This window comes from Mytilus galloprovincialis, chromosome 12, assembly GCF_965363235.1.
Source record: "Mytilus galloprovincialis chromosome 12, xbMytGall1.hap1.1, whole genome shotgun sequence".
Taxonomy (NCBI): domain Eukaryota; kingdom Metazoa; phylum Mollusca; class Bivalvia; order Mytilida; family Mytilidae; genus Mytilus; species Mytilus galloprovincialis.
In genome coordinates, this window is record NC_134849.1 from 69,183,062 (window position 1) to 69,206,223 (window position 23,162).

A 23,162-nucleotide genomic window follows, 5' to 3' on the forward strand; every position below is an offset into this window, starting at 1 on the left:
TTCTACTATTTAGTCAGACGTCAGTCGCTACCCCGATATACCCTATCTTTTCGGGGTAATTAATACGGATAGCGTTTGACATCTTTAGCCGAACAGATTTATCATTTTTACATAACTTAATTCATTGTATGCTGGTTCATATTCTGGACACCAGTCTTTGCTCCTTTCTAATATAATTCACAAACAAAAAACAGCTTAGAAATGGAAAAATATTAAATACTAAACTCGTTCAAAGGGTATCTACACGTCTCAATCTTCAAAATCGCTTATCTAAAAATACAACCATCGCTATTTTTTTTAACAATAAAAATCGTGGTTACCATTCTATCGATAAGTGTGATGACACAAACTGACTTGCATGTCCCCGTCTTTCCACCAACAATACGGTAAGGTCCACATTTAATTTTGTTTAAAATTTGAAACTGATATAACTTGAAAAACAAACAGTCTTATTTATTTACTCACATGAAACAAACCGGGATTCGGTATTCAGTACGTAGGTGAAACTGGACCTATCTAAACGCACTCAAGAACATCTGTATCGTTTTAAAAGACCCAATAAATTCAAAAGTATCATTTATCAACACCTTAAGAAGCACAATCATCCTATTAAATATTTAGCAGTTCAACCTTTGGAAGTAGTAAATAAGCAGCCTGGTGAATCTCATGCAAAGTTTGTACGATCACGGAAAATAATTGAATTAAATTGGATTAAAAAATTACAGACAGTCTACCCTCTCGGTCTCAATGATAATATCATGGGAATTGGCAATATATCAAGAACCAATCCTGTTAACATTTTGGATATTGTTTCTAAATCTGTTCGAAAAAACCGGTCTCATGGTCGTAGAAAAAATCGCAATCAAAGAAAATTTCGGACAAATCAAACCAATATTTTGGACCTAATTTCTATTTCAAAAAACAACGGCAGACATTATTTGTTAACAAAGCTCTGTTCATTACCGATTAATAAGTTAAATAAAATTTTAGAGGATTGCAACACAATTTCATATAGCAGTCCTAAGTATGAAATCGTTCAAATTAGAATGGCATATTGTTATTCTAAACTGTTTCCTAAAAGTGATCGTCCTGAAGATCATAAAAAACATTTTATTAAAATAAAGTATGTCAATAAAGGTTTTGATTTTGTTAATATTGCTGGTATTTTTAACGACCATTCTGTTAAAGAACAAATTCCTGGATATTTTGATAATACTGAGCTCCCTATTATTTGTTATATTTACAAAAAATCTACCCGGAAATTTGTGTTTAATTACAGCCAATTGTGTAAAGATGTTAATATCAGTGAAAATACACCTACTTCATGTAATTGCAGTAATTCCAAATACATTTATGGACCCATTTCCCATGTTATAACAGGAGATCTTAACATCGTTCAAGACCGAGAGTTGAAATCATTCCTCAGTAAAGGACCTAAATATCGTCCCCCTTCAACTATTAATTGGAATGAGTGTCGTGATATCATCCACGACTCACTCCGTACTTACTGTTTGAAATGGATAAAACGGGAAAAAGCTGACAAAAAATCTTTGGACTCTTTTTTTAATTCCGTAATAAACATTGTTGATATACGTATTCGACATTTTAAAGAACATTTTACTCTTAAACATAACCACAATAAACCTATTTCTCGTATCAAACATAAACTAAAAGAACTAGCCAAGGAATTTGTTTTTGTCTCGGCCGATAAAGCTGCTGATAAAATTATTATTGTTTGACGTAAATTTTACATTGAGGTTCTACAAAAAAAAATCACCAATTCACCAACATTCCAACTGACTCCATTTTCAAAAAACAAACATAAACTTTTAGCTACCGCTTTACAAGCAGAACCAAAAACAATGAAAGTCCCAACTATGTATTGGCTTCCGAAACTACACAAAACACCTTACAAATATAGATTTATTTCGTCTTTAAGCCATTGTTCCACTACTAAATCGGAAAATAATAAGACTTATAGATAAAAAAAAACCTAAATATTATGTTTAGTTTATCCATAAGTAATTTTTTTTTAATCTGTAATTTTATATTCAAATATCAGATGGTAGCAAAAGCTTTTTTTATGATTTAAAGATACTTTCCAGAGCAAAATTTCTCATTTACTTTTTAATTTTACCGTGTTTTACTGATTTGTGATAAATAGACTTTTTTTTGCGCTTAATAGCATGTTTAACGTCGCCAAGTTATGTATGTACCTGTCATTCAGTGGTTGCCTATTCACGTCTGTCAAATATGCTTTTCTCAAATTGTATTGTATAAATTAGGCATATCTTTTTTCGACAAAGTCAAATTGTAGTATGAGATGTCTTTTAAGTAATTATGCCTATCTAATTAAAAAAAAACCTTTCACATCAAGCCAATAACAGATTTTTAGAAGCCACCTATTTCTGGATATTTAGTATGGTTAGAACAAACCATTATATTCTTTTTTACGGCCCTACTTACTTGTTTCTACTGGACATATACAATAATATCTAATCTTGTAATCATTGCAAGGTACAGGAAAATTATCTGCGTTGTTACATACTAATCCATGGTGTTTGTCACACCTTACAATATCTCCAGTACTGTAGTATGGGATGGGATGTACACTGTCAACCATACATTCCACTTTTGTTATGTTTCCTCTAGGGCAAAATATTTCCAGTTCCTCGGGTGTCAGAAATTCGTGATCTGATTCTCCAATATCGACATTCATGTTGTCTTTGTTGACCCAAGGTTTGTCCTTGTTCACCCATGGTGTCCATCTACTGACACATTTATGTGAGTTCAGATTTGGTAATTTCGTAAACCTGGACGCCGTGGTTAAAGGTGTTAAGGATGTTTTAGATATCACATAATCTATCAAGACAAAAAAAAAATCGTTTATCTTTAGTATGCTCCGTTAAATTGTACAACTTGTTCTATTAGCAATGTTAAAGGAGTAAGGGTAGATTTTGGCCGTAAATTTTCAGGTTCATCCAACAAAAGATTTTGAACACCTTTTAAACACTTAAGTGTCTAATTTAGTTGATTCAATTTGTTTATGTGAAAGATTTGAACAACTTAAAACGTTCCAATTCAAGCTTAAATATGCAAAATGTATCAAATATGCCAAAAAAAGTCACTTTTCAAATGGTTTTTTTTTTCACAAATGAAAGTGGCCGCATCCGTGTTCATCCTCAACCTTAATATATGTTATGTAGTATCATCAAATACAACTCACATTTCAATACTAAGAATGAACACGAATGTGACCACTTTCATTTAAGACGGAAAACGTCTAAAATTTAACTAAAATGCTAAAATTATGAAGATTTCAGTAACTTAGCATGACTTAATGATGCTAGTAACCGATATATGTGCATTGTATTGTCAAAAAATGCCCTTATGTATGTAGCAGAAGCATTTTACTTACCAATAAATAACTAAAAGTTAACATTTTAACAATTTTGTAAAACTGCTATATATTGGAGACAAAAAAAGGTCTTACTAGACCTGCTCCTTTTTATATGGTTTTGGGTCAAGACAAGCATTATAAACGTGCACTTAAGGACTTCATGATCTTGCGCAACGTTAAGGTCTCCTGGATTAATATGGCAACAAGGTCCATATTTTAAAATTTTAAGTTTTTAAATTGGTTCTAGGTCTTGATTTGCAATGTCAATTTCAACAGTTACGGTCATTTAGTTAACGAATTATATTTCTGCAAGAAAAAAAAATAGGTAAATCGATGTTATTGAAATTGTACACATGTGTGTTTTTCAGACACACAGCCTTTATTTTAATTCCTTGCCTTCTGCTTGATTTTTAAAGACATCATCTTTATTGATCGCTTGATAAAATGACCGCTATCAACAGTCGTCTAGTATAATAACTAATTTGATCAAATAAGTCCGCAATATACACGTATTGAAACACATTAGTATTATAGGACCTGTCTCTATATATTACCAATATTAGGCGTTTCGTCGCGAACATTAAATAAAAGAAAATACTTTATTGAAAGGGGGATTGAGTATGTACGGTGGCAGAATGCGGCCATGAAAGAATAATAAATGTGTTGATCCCTCAAAATACTTTTTCTTCCCATTAAGATAATATGTCGTTCCCACAAGATAGTTATAGATACAGAGAAAATCATAAACTTAATGTATACTCAACAATTAAAACACAAACCTCGAAAATCCGAGCTGCAATTGCAATTATTTTTAGAGAGATGGAATATTCCTTGAATCATACATGTCCCACAAGACATGAATTCAGTGACATTGTCGTGCCACCAACTTCTTGTTATGCCACAACTCTCTAAGCATTTTGTAAGTAAATCATTTTGACAACAAATAATTTTTTGTCTTTTTCGCAGCCCTTGTCCACAAGTAGAATTGCATGGTTCCCACGAAGCCCAGTTTTCAATTTCACAAAAAATCATCCCGGGTTTGCACACAATGCTCATAACAAATGGAAAACAGTGTGATACAGCAATGAAATAAAACCATCGTAGCTTGAAGCCCATTTTGTATTTCTTTATATTGTTAAAACACTTTCATCTATAAACGGAGATTGTGTGCACTTAATTCCCTCTTTTCATCGTTCGATGTGTTTTGTCATTTGATTTAAACATGTGATAAGGGACTTTCCGATTGAATTTTACTCGGAGTTCCGTATTTTTGTGATTTTACTTTTTCCTTCTTATACAGTAAGTTTGAAAATTGTTTTAAAAGGTTTATTATCAGTTGACATCTTTTTACTTTATGCTATTCGTTCCCACAATAGTTTCTATTGTCTTTTAAGCTTCCATTTCATTGGATAAAACAACAATATTCAGGGTAGCAATTCCATGATTAGCGGTCTATAAAGCGAGACTTTTATGTAACCGATCATATAATGAATTTAAAGGTGTTCCGATCATGCAATCCCATTTAAGCAATTACGAGTAATAACAATTTTGCATTTGAAGATTTGCAATATCAATTATGACTTGAAGGTACACTTATCTTTATACTGGCTTTGATGACCCGTCGTTTCCAGTTTATTCTGTTTGCAAGAGAGTTATAATGGGGGACATCTTATCTAGTTGAGTTTATCCTAAAACAGATAATTCACCTTCAACGGCACTTTTAAATGCGATGTAGTTTCAAAAGATATTACTTTTACAACAACGAGTTCATGATTTGTTGCGAAGCTTTAACAATTCAAATCTGTCAAAGGAGATAAGCGTTTAGATTTATTGTATACATTTAGAAGTTAATAAAACTAATATCCACGCTGTATCATCAATTAATGGAATAAAAAATCTAGAACATTTTGAAGGCATGGACCTAATTGAAATAAATATCAATTTGGATGTCATCAAGACTTATAATATGTCCCCTAAATAAAAACGCGTAAATACAGTATTAAAGTGGCACCAACATACAATGTTCTACCATTAGAATAAAGAACTGATTGCTTATTTAGCACTGAGATTTTTTTCGGAGGATTTTGAAATATCAAAAATAATATTTAGACCCTTCCTCGTCGATATTTTTTTTTTATTATACTTATGTATGGACTTTAATCAGATACATATGTTGAATACTACTACATGTATATGTGTTTCTGACATGAACAAACATGATATTATTTTATCTAAATTTGCTTTTATAATATTCGAAATTAAATTTCAAATGAATGCTTGCTTCATGCTCGAGGGGCAATTTTCACAAATTCAACTATAACCAGGCAGCATTCGGTGATGAGAGTAAAGTTTGGTCAATCCATAGTCAGAATAATATGTCTGGGTAATATGACATGTCTTCCTGTGGACTTATCCTCAGTCGGCAATCCTCGGGAGAATCCGATACTCTCCTTCTATCCCTCGGCTGTAATATGATATGTTAGATGAGGGTACGGAATCGGCCGAGTTGAGACGAATGGACTTATCCTGTGTAAACTATCTGTTCAAAATTCGGCTCATTGTGTTTGTCTTTTACAAAGCATATATATATCACATAAACAAGCATCTCGTCCTCATGTGTAATAATATTTGCCAATGGACGTTAAACACCAAATCATTATGACCACCATTATCATCATATTCATGACGTCTAAATGTTTTGTAACATTCGAGAAAATATTTGAAGTAGACAATGAGATTGATTATGGAAAATTATGTAAACTGATTTTTTGCTCTTTTAAAAATGATTTAACAAGACGATATATATGATAATGGAATAGAACCATTTGAGATATTTTCAAACAATTAAAAATTTTAATGATGTTGCTTACTGGCCATATTTTAATGACAGTAGAAATATATATAATTATCAATACTAAGTATAGGGGAATATTTTATAATCTATTTTCTTAGACCGGGATTATTGTTCATTGCACGACAAATCGACATGAAGTAGTGATTTGACGAACAAGATTCATTGATTATAGTTTTGAAAATATAAGAAAAAATTCTAAACAATTTGGTAGCAGTACAGTGTGTGGGGGGGGGGGGGGGAGAGAGAAATCGATAGCAACTTTTTTTTATATATTCAAATGAATCAAAACATAGTATACAATTTTAATTAACGAAATTAATAGGATTCAACTACAATTTTTTTTAACGTCTTGTTCATTAAAAGAATAATCCAAATGTTCAGGATCTGTATGAGTGGAAGATCTATTAGACAAAATAATACAATCAACTACACAATGGTTTAGTGTATCATGGTAACTACCAGGTAAGAGGGCCTTATAGATTATAGTGTATCATGGTAACTACCAGGTAAGAGGGCCTTATAGATTATCGTTTTAAAAGATTGATCATTCTTCTCTGATAGAAGTATTACAGATAAAAATTGATTGAACTGTTGTGTCGTCCTACAATGTCTCATTCTGTTATAAACGATTTGTCTTTTTTGTAATTTCTTTACATTATATTTGTGGAACTATATAATAGTAAATACGGATATATAATTTAATTTTGGATGTAACGCGTCTTCCGATTGGCTGACGTCGTTTTGTTTATCATATCATAGACACAATTTGTCATGTGACCATGACGTCATCAACGTTTTTTTTTCAATGATTTATGCCGGTTTCATTGGAATTTGGAATTAAATTATAAGAAATAACTGTAATATTTTTGTCAGTCTATTCAAAATAACATAAAAAATGTGGTGCACACTATTTAACCCGGTACGCGCGTTATTCAGTGTGCACCACATTTTTTATGTTATTTCTTCATAGACAGAAAAAATATTATAGTTATATCTTAAATATATATATACAGTAGCAATACAATGTAATTATAAGAAATTTTTATATAACTTTGTATAAGACCTGTCTTAGATACCGAAAGACAGTTAGTGTAAACAATATTTTATTATGAAAAATACAAGTAAAATTATAAACACATTCACAATAGGGATTCAGAAATAAACAACAAATGGTATAAAGCAACTAATTTATAGCCCCATTGCTTTCTATGTTAAATTCTGCAATTTCAAGAAATTATGGCTACTTTGTTCTAAGTTCAAATAAAGTGTCAGTTATTTCTTATCAAAACTGTACCTTATCCTGACTTGTGCTGCAAAAATCAACATACCTTTAATTGCATATTAGAGCGTTCTGGTTCCCTGAAGTTTGATAGTACAAAAACAGGAATGTCTGATCTGAACAACCGGTCAAATGTGCCCTTCTATCAAAATTTCATATACTTCTTTATTATTCAAACAGATCTTTCAACAAGGTTTGTACAGTGATCCCAAGTCCCCAAGCTTTCATAGACTACCACAATTAACCAAATATACCCGCTATTGGCAAAGATACAGCTATGCGTAGGAACTACTTTGTTTAAGATATGTACTACTTTCTTGTATGTTCTTTCTGACCGGGCCTGAATTAGTGGTTCTATACCTTATATTAATCTGGCTCCTTGATAAATTATTCAAGCAACACGACGGGTGCCACATGTGGAGCAGGATCTGCTTACCCTTCCGGAGCACAACTGACAACGCCATGGCTAAAAATGAAAAAGACAAAACAAACAACATGACACAACATAGAAAACTAAAGAATAAACATCACGAACCCCACCAAAAAACCAGGGGCGATCTCATGTGCTCCGGAAGGGTAAGCTCGACATGTGGCACCCGTCGTGTTGCTTATGTTACACAAGACAATTAAGGGACTACATCAAAAGTTAAATGTAGGATAAACAACTTAATTCATATAGTTTTTTTTCACTGACCCCCTACCCCCTCTATTAACTTAATTTGGGAAAAATTGATTGACCAATAAGGATATATATAAAATCGATGTCAATTAAACAAAACTTGCAGGAAATTTGACTCCCACCCCCAAACTATTTGAATTTAGTTTTTTTTTTATCCTTCATTGAATTTTTTATGTCGTCACTACTTGCCTCGGAAAATAGTTGTTAAAAAGAAAGATTGTCTGACCATAGTCCAATCTTTTATGTCTGCAAACAATAATCTTTTCCTTTTCCATTCCTTCCTGTTTTTACAAATAACAGCTCTTGTCAACAAATGACACTCTAAATGTTTAGCATTATAATGTAGTGCAACACATCCAGAATGTATAAAACAATTTCCAACACACATTCTCGGTCCACAATTGTCTATAGATTACAATATGTCAGCTTCGAACAATTTTCGATTAAAAAAAGGACCCTATTGTATGTACCCATGTGAAAACAGCGAGTTCAAAATCAAGATATGTACTAAGAGAACACTTTTGAACTGGATGTCTATCATACTTGCAATGCTATTGGTTCGCCACCTTCTTAAGCGATTTTCTAATATCGTGTTTTCTTTTTCTTTGTTTTATATGAAATATATAAGTGAAAATAACTAACATCCAATTGTCATAACAGGTAATTCTTACTTTTCAACCGATTAAATATACTAGTCAACCATCGAAAGAATACAAAAAGATGCATCTGTCATTACAAAGAAATTTTGTACTAATCAATACTAAAATATATGATTTATAAAGACTTTTCTTTTATTATCCAATTCATTTATTTATAGGAAAATCGATAATTTGATTGATTTTTAAAAACAACCATTCTTACAAACACAAATTTAAGAACAATCGATGTTAGACCCGAAAACTTGAAACAAATCCATGGTCGGATAAGATTTTGAATACATTCTCAAATTCTTTTGAAATTTTTGTCATCATTTTCCGAAAAAAAAATTTCTACTCTGTGTTCAGACATACAATATTTCCAATTTCCTACTTGGTAAGATTTTTACTTTTGTTTATTATCTTCATTATGTTATAGCATTCTTTTATTTGTTGTTATGCATATAACATGTTTAACTTTAACTGTTTATTCGAATATTGGTGATATCTATTTGACGTGGCTCTGTACATGTCAATGTGTTCTTATTCTATGGTAAAATAATTTTATTCTGTCTTTCCTTTTTTCTCATGTGCTTTGTCTATATGCCTATTTGGGTTTCTTTGTTAAATATGACGTGGCTCTGTTAATATAACTTCCGTCATTGTGCTATGGTAGAAGTTTTTTTATTCTTGTCTTTCTGTTTTTCTTATGTGATTTGTCAATATGTCTTTATGTGTTTTTATTTGTTACATTTTTGTTTGATTTTAATGTGATTAAGATCATAACACAATGTTAACTGTTGTACCCCTATTTTAGACATTTTTACCTATCTTGTCTGATTGTTTTGTTCACGCATTGTTGTCAAGATAATGGAATTTGATGCGACTGTCATTCAGGTGAGAGGTTTAGGCTACAATGAAGCTATACATCCAGGTTTAATTCACCATTTCTGCCTAAAAAATGGCTCCACCAAATTCTGTAAGTTGTTAACCATTCGTTTGATGTGTTTGAGCTTTTGATTTTGCAAGCGGATTTTAGACTTTGCGTTTTCAATTTTCCTCGGAGTTCGGTATTTTTGTTATTTTTTTTTTCATTGCATAATTATTTATGATCAATTGCAATTTAAATTTGTGTATCATTACTTTTGTTGATGAGTATATCTTCGGTTTTTCTTTGCAATTAGATATGGTTTTTGTTTAAAATAATAATTATTTTCAAAAATCCAATTAAGAAACAATCTTAATTAAAAAATACAAAATAACCATTAAATTTATTGTATTTTGATCAACATGAAAATATATAATAGCTACAACTTCTTCTTCGGTATTTTTAATAAATTTTGTTTTTGTTTCAGAAAATGATAATCAATTATATCTTCATTTCAAATTAATCCTAATAGGATCCACAGTATTGCAAAGATTTAAATTTATTAAGAAAAATTCGATTGAAAGTATGCTAAAACTATGAACGTTGGAACGTAAAATTTTATTGAGTATAACAACACTTTTTTTCATTTGTCATGCAATAATAGTTGGTTCTACACGACGAGTTTCTGAATGAACTTTATAAAGTCATCGTATTCAATGTAATGGTTAGTGCATCACCAACATTATCTCGCACCTGAAAAAAAAAACCCAAACAACGGAGCATTCACCGAGCTTAAAGCTAATTTTGCTTTATTTTAACATGTTTAACCGAAACTAAATACATAACGTATATTGATACAAGCATGAAACATGGTACCTTGTGATGCCATCAATATATAAAGACACACAGAGACCAATATGTGCTTTAATCCACGTTATTTAGAAAAAGTAAAGTCACAAAAATACTGAACTCAGAGGAAAATCAAATCAGAAATTCCCTAATCACATGGAAAAATCAAATGATAAAACACATCAAAAACGAATGGACAATAACTGTCATATTCCTGACTTGGTACAGGCATTTTCAAATACAATAGTCAAAATATGAGTACAGCAGTCATCATCGTGTTACAATTTTTAAAGAAAATTGCTTGAATCTGCCGGATAGTAGTCTCAATGAAAATCTTCTTATTATATTACATACATTTTTATCATTGCCCATTGCTTTGAAAAGAGACCATGCACACAGGCATCACTTAGCGGTTCGATCCTGGTGTGACAAAACAAAAAGTAAGCGAACAACAAATCTCTAGCTCTGTAAATAGTTATCACAGGTACCAGGCTTATAATTTGAGACGTCTGACGGGCGTTTCGTCTACGTAAGTCTCATAAGTGACGCTCAGACCAAAATAGTTAGAAAATATAAATTAACTGAGCATTGAGGACCCAAAGTACCACAAAACACGGCTAAGGTAATCTATGCCTGGGATAAGAAAATCCTAAGTATTTTGAATAATTCTTACTTTTGCAAACGGTTAATATACAAAAATGACCGTATAATTGATATTAATGTTAACACTAAAGTGCTGACTACAGGGCTGGTAATACACCCGCGGGGAAGAAACGTCTACCAGCAGTGGCATCGACCTATAGCTAGTGGTGTAAATAGTTGACGCTCAGATCAAAATAGTTAGAAAACCAATTAAGTATAAAGTTGAAGAGTATTTAAGACCCACAATTCTATAGAGTTTTGCGAAATACGGCCTCGGTAATCTATGCCTGGCATAAGAAATTGCTACAGAAAACAAATTGTTTACGTTTTTCGGTATGAAAGAAAAATAACGATTGTCATGTATTTTTGTTGTACATTACAACACTTTCCCAGCTGGTAAAAAAGGAGAGGTGGGATCCAATGAACATGTATAGCCCCGCCACATTCTGTCTGTATGTGCCCGTCCTGTATTTCAAGGGTTGTCGTTTGTTTTGTGTTACATACTTGTTTTTTTTGTAAATTTTTGGAACATTCAGTTGACCTTTAGTTTTCTCGTTTGATTTTTTTACTTTTGTAATTTCGGACCTTTTATAGCTGGTTATGAGATATGGGCTTAGCTCATTGTCGAAGGCCTTTCGATGACATATAAAAGTTGTTAATTTTGTTAACATCGTCTACAAAACACGCATTTCCAAAAACTCTCTAGCATTATGACGTATTATAAGTATATACTAGTATATGTTTTTTTAACAAAGCAGACGTATTTATCGAGTAAAACATATGCTTCATCAAAATCATCAATACATTTAAAGCACATGCCACGACACGAATCTAATTTTATAAGTTACTATAGTGTTAACTTATGTTTTCACGATATATTATTCAATCAAGTATAGGATATATTCAGAAAGAGAAAAATCAATTATTTTAAAGTTTTACAAACAATTTAACTCTCCTTCTTTTCATTTGATAACTCCTTGTTGATAACCCTGTGATCATAAGCTACATATATTAGATTGTTCAAACAATACTTAAAGATTAGAAATGTCTTTACAAAATTTAAGTTACATATACACTACTAAGTATTTTATTTTGTAGGAAATAGCAATGGGCAATGGTTGCTGCCTTTCCAGTGTAAGACCATTTTAACTCTGTATTTAATGTTAAAGAATAATCAAATTATGAATTTTGAGTCAAAAATGTAAAAAAAAAAGGTCAATGATTAATATTAAAAAAAGTACAATTTATTTTCGACATGTTTTATCCGATATAATGTAATTTTAATATCTAACTTATAATTTATTTTCTGATGTAAATGAGGACACAATGTTTTTGTGATTCAAAATATTTACTGTATTGTTATATATTATACCAGACACAAAGCCAAATACAGGAAGTCAATGAATTACAACTTGATAATACTAATCGGGTAAGATATTGTTTTGCTAAAAAGCATGTCAAAAGTATATTTTGGACGAATATTTTCTACTCTCAGCTTTCATAGGCTTAGATAAAATGTATGAACAAGTGTGGTTTACACATTTGATTGTAACCGAGGGTAATATGTTTACCCTGGTTCTCGTTTTTGGTTTAAGAAACAACCAAAGATAAATCAAGATAAAATCAGAATACACATGATTTTTAACACTTTGGTCTTGAATTCTATGATGATAGATCAGAAAGCTTTAAGAAAATAAGGTACACAATCTGTCGGATATATCATCCGTAGGATATTTTTCACCATAGTAATTTCGTGCATCTTGCGTATTACAATTCCTTGGATTTCAAATGTTTGGGTGTAAGCGGTCATAACAAAGCAAATAAAAAAGGAGAAAAAAAAAAACACGTAAGAAGCACGAAATTACTATGATATAAATTTTATTTGCCAGCACTGGGTTAATACAATTGCTAGTCGACTGTAAGTCCCTGAAGGTATCATCAACCCAGTCGTAAGTCACATCGGATTTGACATGATTTTGATACACATTTTTCTGGAATTCTAAAGGCCCCTGGTCCTTCAAATAAAGCTAACCTTGTATGTCATTGACTATTTTTGATTGAAAATGATTGAAATGGTTTTCCATGTTTGATAACATAATTTGTTAATCAAATATGCATGTTTTTATTTATTTTGATGCAAATAACGAAACATTATTTTTTCTATTGTTATATATAACACCAGACACAAAGCCATACGCCAGAAGACGTTGATATAATAATGAAAGAGAAACCTCGGGTAAGAATTGTTTCTATAACATAGCACTGTATATCTGGAATCATATGTTAATATTTGAATGTCTTTGGGTTTTCGTTGTTGTGTTGAATTTCCGTCTTTGTGACTATTATTCTGTCTTCATGTCCACATGCTTCGTGTTTAATAGTTTATCTACATGTTTACCAGTCAGTGTACATTTCCAACAGTCTAACAACAAATCCACCAGTCTGAGTATGAATCCATCAATCTGCACCAGTCTGAGTATGTGTCTATTAATCTTTCTACATGTTTACACTACCAGCCGGTCTATATTTCTACCATACTGTAAATAAAATTGAAAATGGAAATTGGGAATGTGTCAGAGGGACAACTACACGACAATAGAAAAGACAACAGCAGAAGGTCACCAACAGGTCTTCAATGTAGCGAGAAATTCCCACACCCAGAGGCGTCCTTCAGCTTGCCCCTTAACAAATATATCCTAGTTCAGTGATAATGGACGCCATACTAAACTCCAAATTGTACACAAGAAACTAAAATAAAAATAAAACAAGACAAACAAAGTCCAGAGGCTCCTGACTTAGGACAGGCGAAAAAATGCGGTGGGGTTAAACATGTTTATGAGATCTCAACCATCCCCCTATACCTCTAGCCAATGTAGAAAAGTAAACGCATAACAATACGCACATTAAAATTCAGTTCAAGAGAAGTCCGAGTCTGATGTCAGAAGATGTAACCAAATAAAATAAACAAAATGACAATAATACATAAATAACAACAGACTACTAGCAGTTAACTGACATGCCAGCTCCAGATTTAAATTAAACTGATTGAAAGATTATGATTTCATCATATGAATATCAGGCACGATCCTTCCCGTAAGAGGTTTAGTATCATACCATCATAACATATATGAGAAGAACATAACTCGTGTCATGCCAACAACTGGTTTTTGAATAAATGTGTTTAGTTCCGATGCAAAGACCATATAAGTGAATCAATATTAACGCCAAAATATGCAATCTTTAATAACCTGACAACAGTATCGTAACTATATCCCTTCTTAATAAGTCTACTTAAAGGTTTTGTCAGTTTCTGAGGTGAATACTGACATTTTTGTGCTTTATAAAGAATATTTCCATAAACAATTGGATGTGAAATACCTGAACGTATAAGAAGTCTGCATGTTGAGCTATATTTACGAATGATGTCCTTATACCGATGATAAAATTTATTAAATGTTTCGACTAGTTTGGGATATCAAAAAGTGCCTATATGTCCATCAGTCCGTCTTTATTTTTACCCTTCTGTAATTGCTTTGTATTGTGTTGTTTTGTTTGATCGTCCGAATCTTTAACATACTGACATTTACATGCATTTTACCTGACAACTTACTACATGTAGGTGTAAACTACATACTAATACACTCATGCTTTGAAATGACAAACAGTTTTCGGTGTGGTTCATTATCACCCAAGGAGTTTAATATGTTTCGCCACAACAATTCATGTTACAGGTTTAGCTTTTTCTGACAACAGGCTAGTATGAAGAGTAAACTTTTTAATTCAATGATGCAAGCAAACCTTCAAAATTAAATAGTCTGATCTATCTCCGGTTGAAAAACTGTCGGTTCGCAACCATACTTAAAAGACATGTTTTCACCATTAATGTCTGTCTCTGCGTGCCTACTTTTATATGAACTGTAGCATTGTCTCATACAAACAAAAATCGTTCGTAGTTATTTCGTTATTAAGGAACAATCAGTCTGACGTCGCAGACGTTTTATAATTACAAAGGGTAAACATTAGCTTTTTCTGTTATAAGGGGGAACATTGGATCAATCCAGTCCCCCCCCATCGAAAACATTAGCATGGGGGAAGAATGGCTTTAGGACACCGGAACTCGTAGGCGGGCTTCAGCTGGCTCTTTAACAAAAAATGTGTACTAGATCAACGAAATTGTTCCTTAGTCTATTTTTTTCGATAGTTTTGGTTCTTTCTTTTTTTTCCTCTTATAGGATGACGATTTACCATTATTTGTTGGCACGATTGATTTCGGAACAACCTTCAGTGGTTATGCATACATGAGTAAGGATGAGTTCCAAGGAAAGACAAAGCATATAGAGACAAGGGCTTGGCGTGTTGATAGATGGACGAGACACAAGGCTCCAACATCAGTTCTGTTTGATGAATGGAAACATTTCCACACTTTTGGATATGAAGCAGAAGAACATTTTCATGAATATGTAAAAAGTGGATCGTTAGACAAATGGTATTTCTTCCAAAATTTTAAGTTGGAAATATCAAAACAGGTAAGTCATTATGTATTTTAAAGATTAAGAAAACCGCCCATAGTTATAGACTAATTACTTTAAAAGAGGGACGAAAGATATCAGAGGGACAGTCAAACTCATAGATTGAAAAAAAAAAATGACAACGCCATGGCTAAAAAAAAAAAAGACAAACGGACAAATAATGGTACAGAAGACAAAACATAGAAAACTAAAGACTAAAAAACACGAACCCCACCAAAAACTTTGGGTGATCTCAGGTGCTCCGGAAGTGTAAACAGATCCTGCTCCACATGTGGCACCCATCGTGTTGCTTATGTTATTACTAATTCGGTAAAAAGTCTAATTAAAGTGTTGCACAACATTACATATAAGCAGTGGAGTTTTAAAGTGGATGTCCATAAAACTCATCTAGATAATAGACTGTATATATAAGGGTTGTATTAGAAGGATTTCCAAGAATAATGTCATCTTCGATATCTACGGAGGGCTACTAAGATAAAGAATACACTGTAAAATATGCGTTGAGTTTTTATTACTCAAGGTCTACCAACAAAATGTCCTACATCACCAACGAAAAAAATGTTTTCATTACTCATTGACTAATGTATGTGAAGTTAGCAGTCGGTTCGTTATTCGATATTCGATATTCTATATCCAACCGCCGGCTAGCAGCCAGTTCGATATTCAAATTTAGTTGAAAATCATAATAAAATTAAATACTTGATAACATTAAAAGCATAGTTTTCATAGTTAAGAGAACTGATAAGATTCGTAGGAAATTGTTTAAGACCCCAAGCTATCTTAAATTGTCGTTGCCCTCGAATATAAACCCTTTGTAAGTTACATAGTTGTCTTTAAGTAATATAGATTTTATCAATGAAATGACTTCAAAGATGTAATTTAATATATGATATTTCTTACAACAAAAAGAAACATCGATAACTCTAGAAACATTTTGAATATAAACAGAAACATCTATGGAAAGTCCGAAAAGAAGTTTATAGTGAAAACCTACCCAAAACCGCTTAGATGAGGGTGAGACGCCCCTGGTTTTTAAATGTCCATAAAACTCATCTAGATAATAGACTGTATATATAAGGGTTGTATTAGAAGGATTTCCAAGAATAATGTCATCTTCGATATCTACGGAGGGCTTAGATTGTCACTTTTCAGCAAAAAATTGTCAAAATTTGAGGACAAAGGGCATAAGGCAATGGTGAGAGCCCCCTGATCTCTCAATTTTTCTTATATTATGCAGACATTTAGTTAATAGGTAGATACACACGTGCCTAAAAGGAATTTGGATACATTATCTGTCTTCTATAGCCCTCCGTAGATATCGAAGATGGTATTATTCTTGGAAATCCTTCTGATACAATCTTTATATATACAGAGTCTATGAATTCGTCGAATTTTATTGACATTGAAAGAACAGGGGGGGGGGGGGGTCACCGTCATTTAAGCGGTATCAGGTAGGTCTTAATATTAGTCAGATTGAGATATCAGGGGCTCTAGCCATTGCCCTGTGCCCTTTGTCCTGCAATTTTGTCAATTTTTAGCATTGATAAGGGTTTATATTTGAGGACAACGAGAGTTAAAGACTACTTGAAGGGGTCATAAAACGATTTCCTATGTATCTTTTTACTCCTTTCAACTATGAAAAGCATGCTTTTAATGTTATCAAATATTATATTGTTTTATGATTTTCAACTAAATTTGAATATCGAGCTAGCAGTCGGTTGGATATTGAATATCGAATATCGAATAACGAACCAGCTGCTAACTTCACGTCCATCATTGATGTGTTTTTTTGGAGATATAATACAAGCACTTCTTATTTTTTGTATTTTCATCTTTTACTTACTAGTATATTTAGAGCTAATTAACCCTATCACGCATCAATTTCGCTGTTATAGCCCAAGAACCTAGTCAAATTTTGTTTGGCATGTAATCTACTAATTTAAGGGAAGGTGGGCGGGTTGGTGAAGATAAATCTATGGCTAAAAATCATCTGCTTTTCCTAAATGTCGACTTCAAAATGGATAAATCCATCACTTGCGAAGATCGATAATCCAACTAAAAACCAAATACTATTAACTGACGAAGTAGTATAACGACGAACACGGTGGTATGAGCACAACCGATAACGGATATACAATTTAGATTGCAAATCCTATTACGGCACATTAAAAACTAAAACTTTATGACAAGTCAAAACCATCTTTTCACATTGATGTACCATTTCTTATTGTTACAGCGAAAGAAATGTATGACGCAAATATAATACAAGTTTTTTTTTTAAAAGAAGATAAAATATGTGCTTTTACAACCGTTCACAATTTTTTTTCAGAAAAAAATACCAGTTATCTCTTCATAAGAATGCAAGTGACTCACATTCATCGTGTATTCCCTCCCTTTCTAGCAATACTTGTTTATTAAAGGTTGCACTAAAATACAGCGTTTCGCATACCCCGCCTCTTTTTGGGGAGATATATAACATTTGTAGATATTTTGTTTTGTTTACGTAATATTTCCCAGATATGGTGTCTAAGTTTTACCTCAGTCATAGAGACATTACTTGGGAATGTTACCAGTTTATAAACACATGGTTGCGGCAAATTTTGACCTCTGCGGAAAGACCAAAGTGAAAGAAGAGTTAGTACAGAATTAAAGTATAGGTTTAAACACTTAGAAGTTCGGGGTCATATACATGTTGAAAATATGCTGCACAGCCCTATGTTTTGACCTTTGAATAAAAATGAGTAGTGCATATCAATTTTCCGTTCTAGTATATATTTTTTTACGAAACTTCATAGTAAAAGTGGCATAGTTTTAGTCGTAAAGGGAGTTCCTATAGGAAATTGCGTTGTCTATATTTACATCCATGTAATTGTATATCACTTGAATTTTGCTAAATTACTTATACAATTATCATATATCAAAAATATCATTCTTGGTGATTGTAAAATTTAATATATATTTTTTTAAATCATAAAATATAGGCAGTATTAGATGATACATTCATGTTGTATGATATACGACGGAAAAATAGAATGCGGGCAGTTGATGTTGTAATGGAAATTATAAAATATCTCAAAGGAGATCTCCTATCCAGTCTTAACCAGAGGCTTACTAATTTTGATGACAGTCTCATTCAGTGGGTTCTGACAGTTCCAGTTACTTGGAGCTTAACAGCTCGCAATTTCATGAGAAAAACGGCATATCTGGTATTATATGTACAGTTTGGTTAAGCTTGTTTTACTAGTTCTTGTAAATGAAGAAACAATACAATTATATGGTGATACACATATGCATATTTAATGTATGATAAAGTGTAAAATCACAAAAATACTGAACTGCGAGGAAATTTTAAAGCGGAAAGTCCCTATTCAAAAGCGAAATCAAAAAGTCAAACAAATCAACTGTTATTCTTTTGACTTGGTACATGCATTTACTTATGTCGAACATGGTAAAATAAACCTGGTTTTACCTCTTAATGGTAAGACAGTCGCATCAAATTCAATTATATTGACAATGATGTGTGAACAAAACAAACAGACATTATGGGTAAAAATGTCACAAAAAGGGGCACAGAAGTCAACATTGTGTTAAAATGTTAATCACTATTAAAGCAAATGAGTATGTAACAAAGAAGCACACAAAGGCATATATACAAGCACATTAGAGCAAATGAAAAACAAGAATACAAAATTTACACTAGCACAATAACACAATGACGTGATGTAACAGTACAGGGCCATTTAAAATGTACCAAAGAAGCACAAAAATCCATATAGACATAGCACATTAGCAAAAATGAAAGGCTAGAGTACAAAAGATAATTATAGTAATGAATTATCATTGATATGTTAAAAAATATAATTTAACTGCCTATACAAGTTAGACGGTGTAAAAAGATCGACTAAAAATCTGCACATTCCAGGCTGGTATTCCAAAACATCAATTGAAACTTCTACCTGAAGCAGAAGCTGCTGCTTTTTACTGTGGCCAGAAGGAACTTGATATACAGCAAAGCTCTGATGGTGCAGCATTTTTGTCAGAACTTCCTTCAAATTATACATTTTTGGTAGCAGACCTAGGAGGTAACATGGAAAAAATGATAATAAGGGCAATAAAAAGCAGAACAAACATTATGTAAAGTCGCATCATTTTTGATATAATCATTGATATGATTATATTTATAAATTTACTGTTTACAAATTTTTGAATTTTTTAAAATACTAAGGCTTTTCTACCTCAGGCATATATTACCTTAGCTGTATTTGGCAAAACTTTTAGGAATTTTGGTTCTCAATGCTCTTCAACTTCGTACTTATTTGGCCTTTTTAACTTTTTTTGATTCGAGCGTCACTGATGAGTGTTTTGTAGACGAAACGCGCATCTGGCGTATACATGTATATTAAATTTAGTCCTGGTATCTATGATGAGTTTATCATGTATCGCCACCAACCCAGTAGTATATGACTAACATTTTTACATTTAGCACATTTAGAGCTATTCATATAGCATTATTACTTGAACGTTAGATGTTTTGTCAATACATTGTACATTTGTTGTTTTATTATTTGCTCTTTTATGTAATTTATAAGCCAGTTTCAGAATATTAAACGTAGGACAGTTCAGTTACAAAATAAAACTTGGTTCAACCGATGCTTGTTACAGAGCTTATATGAACGTTTAAACCTGTAAGTGATGGTCTTCTGTCATGTTTCGAGGATTTGTTTTTAAAAGAAAGTAAGGTGTAAGGTAAAAAATATTATTGTTTATTATAATAACTATTTTGTACAGGTGGAACGATAGATATAACTGTACACCAAAAAGGGCATGGGAAGGTACAGAAAGTGATGGGGTTAGAGTGGGGAAGCAAGAAAGTCAATGAATGTTTTGAGGACTATTGTTTAGGACTATTTGGAGACGGTTTCACAGATTTAAGGGTGAACAATCCTGATGACTATCTATTCTTAATGGAAAATTTCGAACAGGAAAAATTACAGTTTACAACTGAAAAATTAAACAAAGTCGAAAAGATTCTGATCAGGCTTCCTGCATCTCTATTATACAATAAAACACAGAAGTTAGCGATTCCAACAAATGTATTTCGATCATTTTATGACAACTCAATTGACGGATTGATAAGAGCATTGAATGAGTTATTTCATTATGAAGAAATGAAAAACGTGAAAACAATTATTGCTGTTGGGGGATTCGCAGAGTCATCTATAATAATAAATGAACTGAGGAGTAGCGTTAAAGGTCTTGATATAGTTGTCCCCGGAAATCCTGGATTGGCAGTAATGCGTGGAGCTATTTTAAATGGTTTTATTGAAAATCCGAACACAAATGAACCAAAGTCCAAGTACGGAACGTTTGGCAGAAGATCCTTAAGAAGATCATTTAGGAACCTTTCCTTTAGAAGAGCAGGAAAGTACACGTGTGGCAATGACAGTACAGATAAACAAGAACGATTTCTTTCTGAAATATTCGGTAGCGAAATTGTAATGATTATGAAAACGGAACTAGAACAAGATTTTTTCAAATTCTGTTTTGAATTCCAAAAGAAAATTCGAAAATTCAAAAACGGAAATAATTTGCCAATAGAAGAACTAGTGTTTTCAGTACCTTACGAATGGCGTGATCGGTTTTCAAAACTAAACAATAAAAGCTTGGAGGAAAAAATTCGGGAATCGGAGTATAAAGACTTCGTTTCATGTGAATATGACAAGCTGAAAATTAAATGGCCGTTTTTTCACAAATATTTCTCAGTATAGACAGGTGCAGATATTTTTTTTTTGACTGTATCGTTATTTATAATTAACTTTTTAATCGTAACATAATTTCGCTTTAAAGTTCGTGCATAGACTTTTAAAAGTAATTTGCTGTACTATTGATACTGCTCTTAATAAATAAGTACTAAATTTTTGTATTAGAATTGGGATTTACAAATTTTGACCCGTAGCATCACTTAAGAGACATTAATTGTCTAGAGATGCACTTGACAAAATACAGGAAGTTCTGTTAAGAAGTTTGATATATCATTTTATTTATATCTTTTTATCAAATTTATTGGATCACCTGGTCATTTAAAGATCTGCCATAATTTGTCACCCGTCATCCGTACGTTTGCCGTCGTAAACTTAAATAAAACTATTCAGCAATTCTGTGTTGACATGAATTGTCATTGACATGGTCAATTATAAATTAACTGTTCACATAAATTTGAATTTTTTAAATACTATAAGGCTTTTCTACCTCAGATGTATATCACCTTAGCTGTATTTGGCAAACTGTTTAGGAATTTTTGGTCCTTTACTTTTCAACTTCGAACTATATATTTTTTTTTTATTTTTTTTTAACTTGTTCTGATTTGCGCGTCACTGTTGAGTCTTTTGTAGACGAAACGAGCGTCTGGCATAACTACAAAATTTCAATTCTTGTATCTTTGATTAATTTTCTCTCAACTGAAGCTATTGGGCCAATTGTAACCAAATTTCACCTAATTAATTTAGAAACATGACCGCTGGTGATAGAAAATATGGGTAACATAATTTTTTGACTAATTTCTCAAAAACTAAAGCAGTTAGTCTTTTCCTCACACGTGACTTACCAAATTAGTCTTATCACCGATAAGTTTGTACTTACACGATGTGTGCTACAGATAAAGCAGGATCCAATTACATTTTTATAGTGCATGTTTTCTTCCCAGATGTTTGGGGATCGTGTTGCTTAGTTCTTAGCAAGGCCGCACGCTGACACATAGTTGTTAAATTTTACGTCATTTGATCTCTGATTGAAATTTCTTTCATTTACAATTATACCACATTTTTCTATTTTCATAAAATCTAGTTAATATATCTTCTTTACATATACAATTGTTTGACATTAAACTTTTATGAATATTTTATAAGCGTCCTTAGTCAACACTTTTATTAAAGTATCACCAGCTCAGTTGTAAACACTGTATTGACTTGAATATCATCGATAATGTTATTTTTTGTAAAAGCTCATCAAAGATACAAGTCTTATTCTTTGGTGCTCTAGAGACGTGCTTAGCCATTCACAATAAGACTCATCAGTGGCGCTCAAATCAAAACAGTTGCAAAGCCAAATCATATATTTCGGAGACTATGAGACTTTTAAACAGATAATTAAGAAAAAATTGTACCGTATACGTAAATTGCTATTTTTTTTATCGAAAACTAAGTTTTATAATTATATCCAAAGACAGATATGGCACAGTGTGCTTTGTGTTCTTCATTTTGTAATTGTTTTAGAATCCCCGATGACTCTTGTGTGGGCAAACATAATTGGTATCTTGCTGTCGTTTGATGATGCGTTATCGGATATGCAAAGTTTAAAACATTTGTGTCAATATCAATATACCGTTGTACATGTAATGACAGAAATAATATATGCAAAGTAAAAAAGTT

General features: G+C 32.2%; 2 protein-coding genes across 2 annotated transcripts in view; one reads left to right on the top strand and one right to left on the bottom strand.

The window, feature by feature from the left end:
- The window catches only part of LOC143054667 (uncharacterized), a 232,286-nt gene that overhangs the window by 168,962 nt on the left and 40,162 nt on the right, over positions 1–23,162 (bottom strand). The window lies entirely within an intron of this gene.
- LOC143053535 (heat shock 70 kDa protein 12A-like) lies at positions 13,394–21,560 on the top strand. Its single transcript, XM_076226330.1, has 5 exons — positions 13,394–13,442; positions 15,439–15,732; positions 18,717–18,941; positions 19,658–19,817; positions 20,524–21,560. Exons 1-5 carry the CDS (start codon positions 13,425–13,427, stop codon positions 21,501–21,503), a joined length of 1,677 nt encoding a protein of 558 aa, XP_076082445.1. The 5' UTR covers positions 13,394–13,424; the 3' UTR covers positions 21,504–21,560.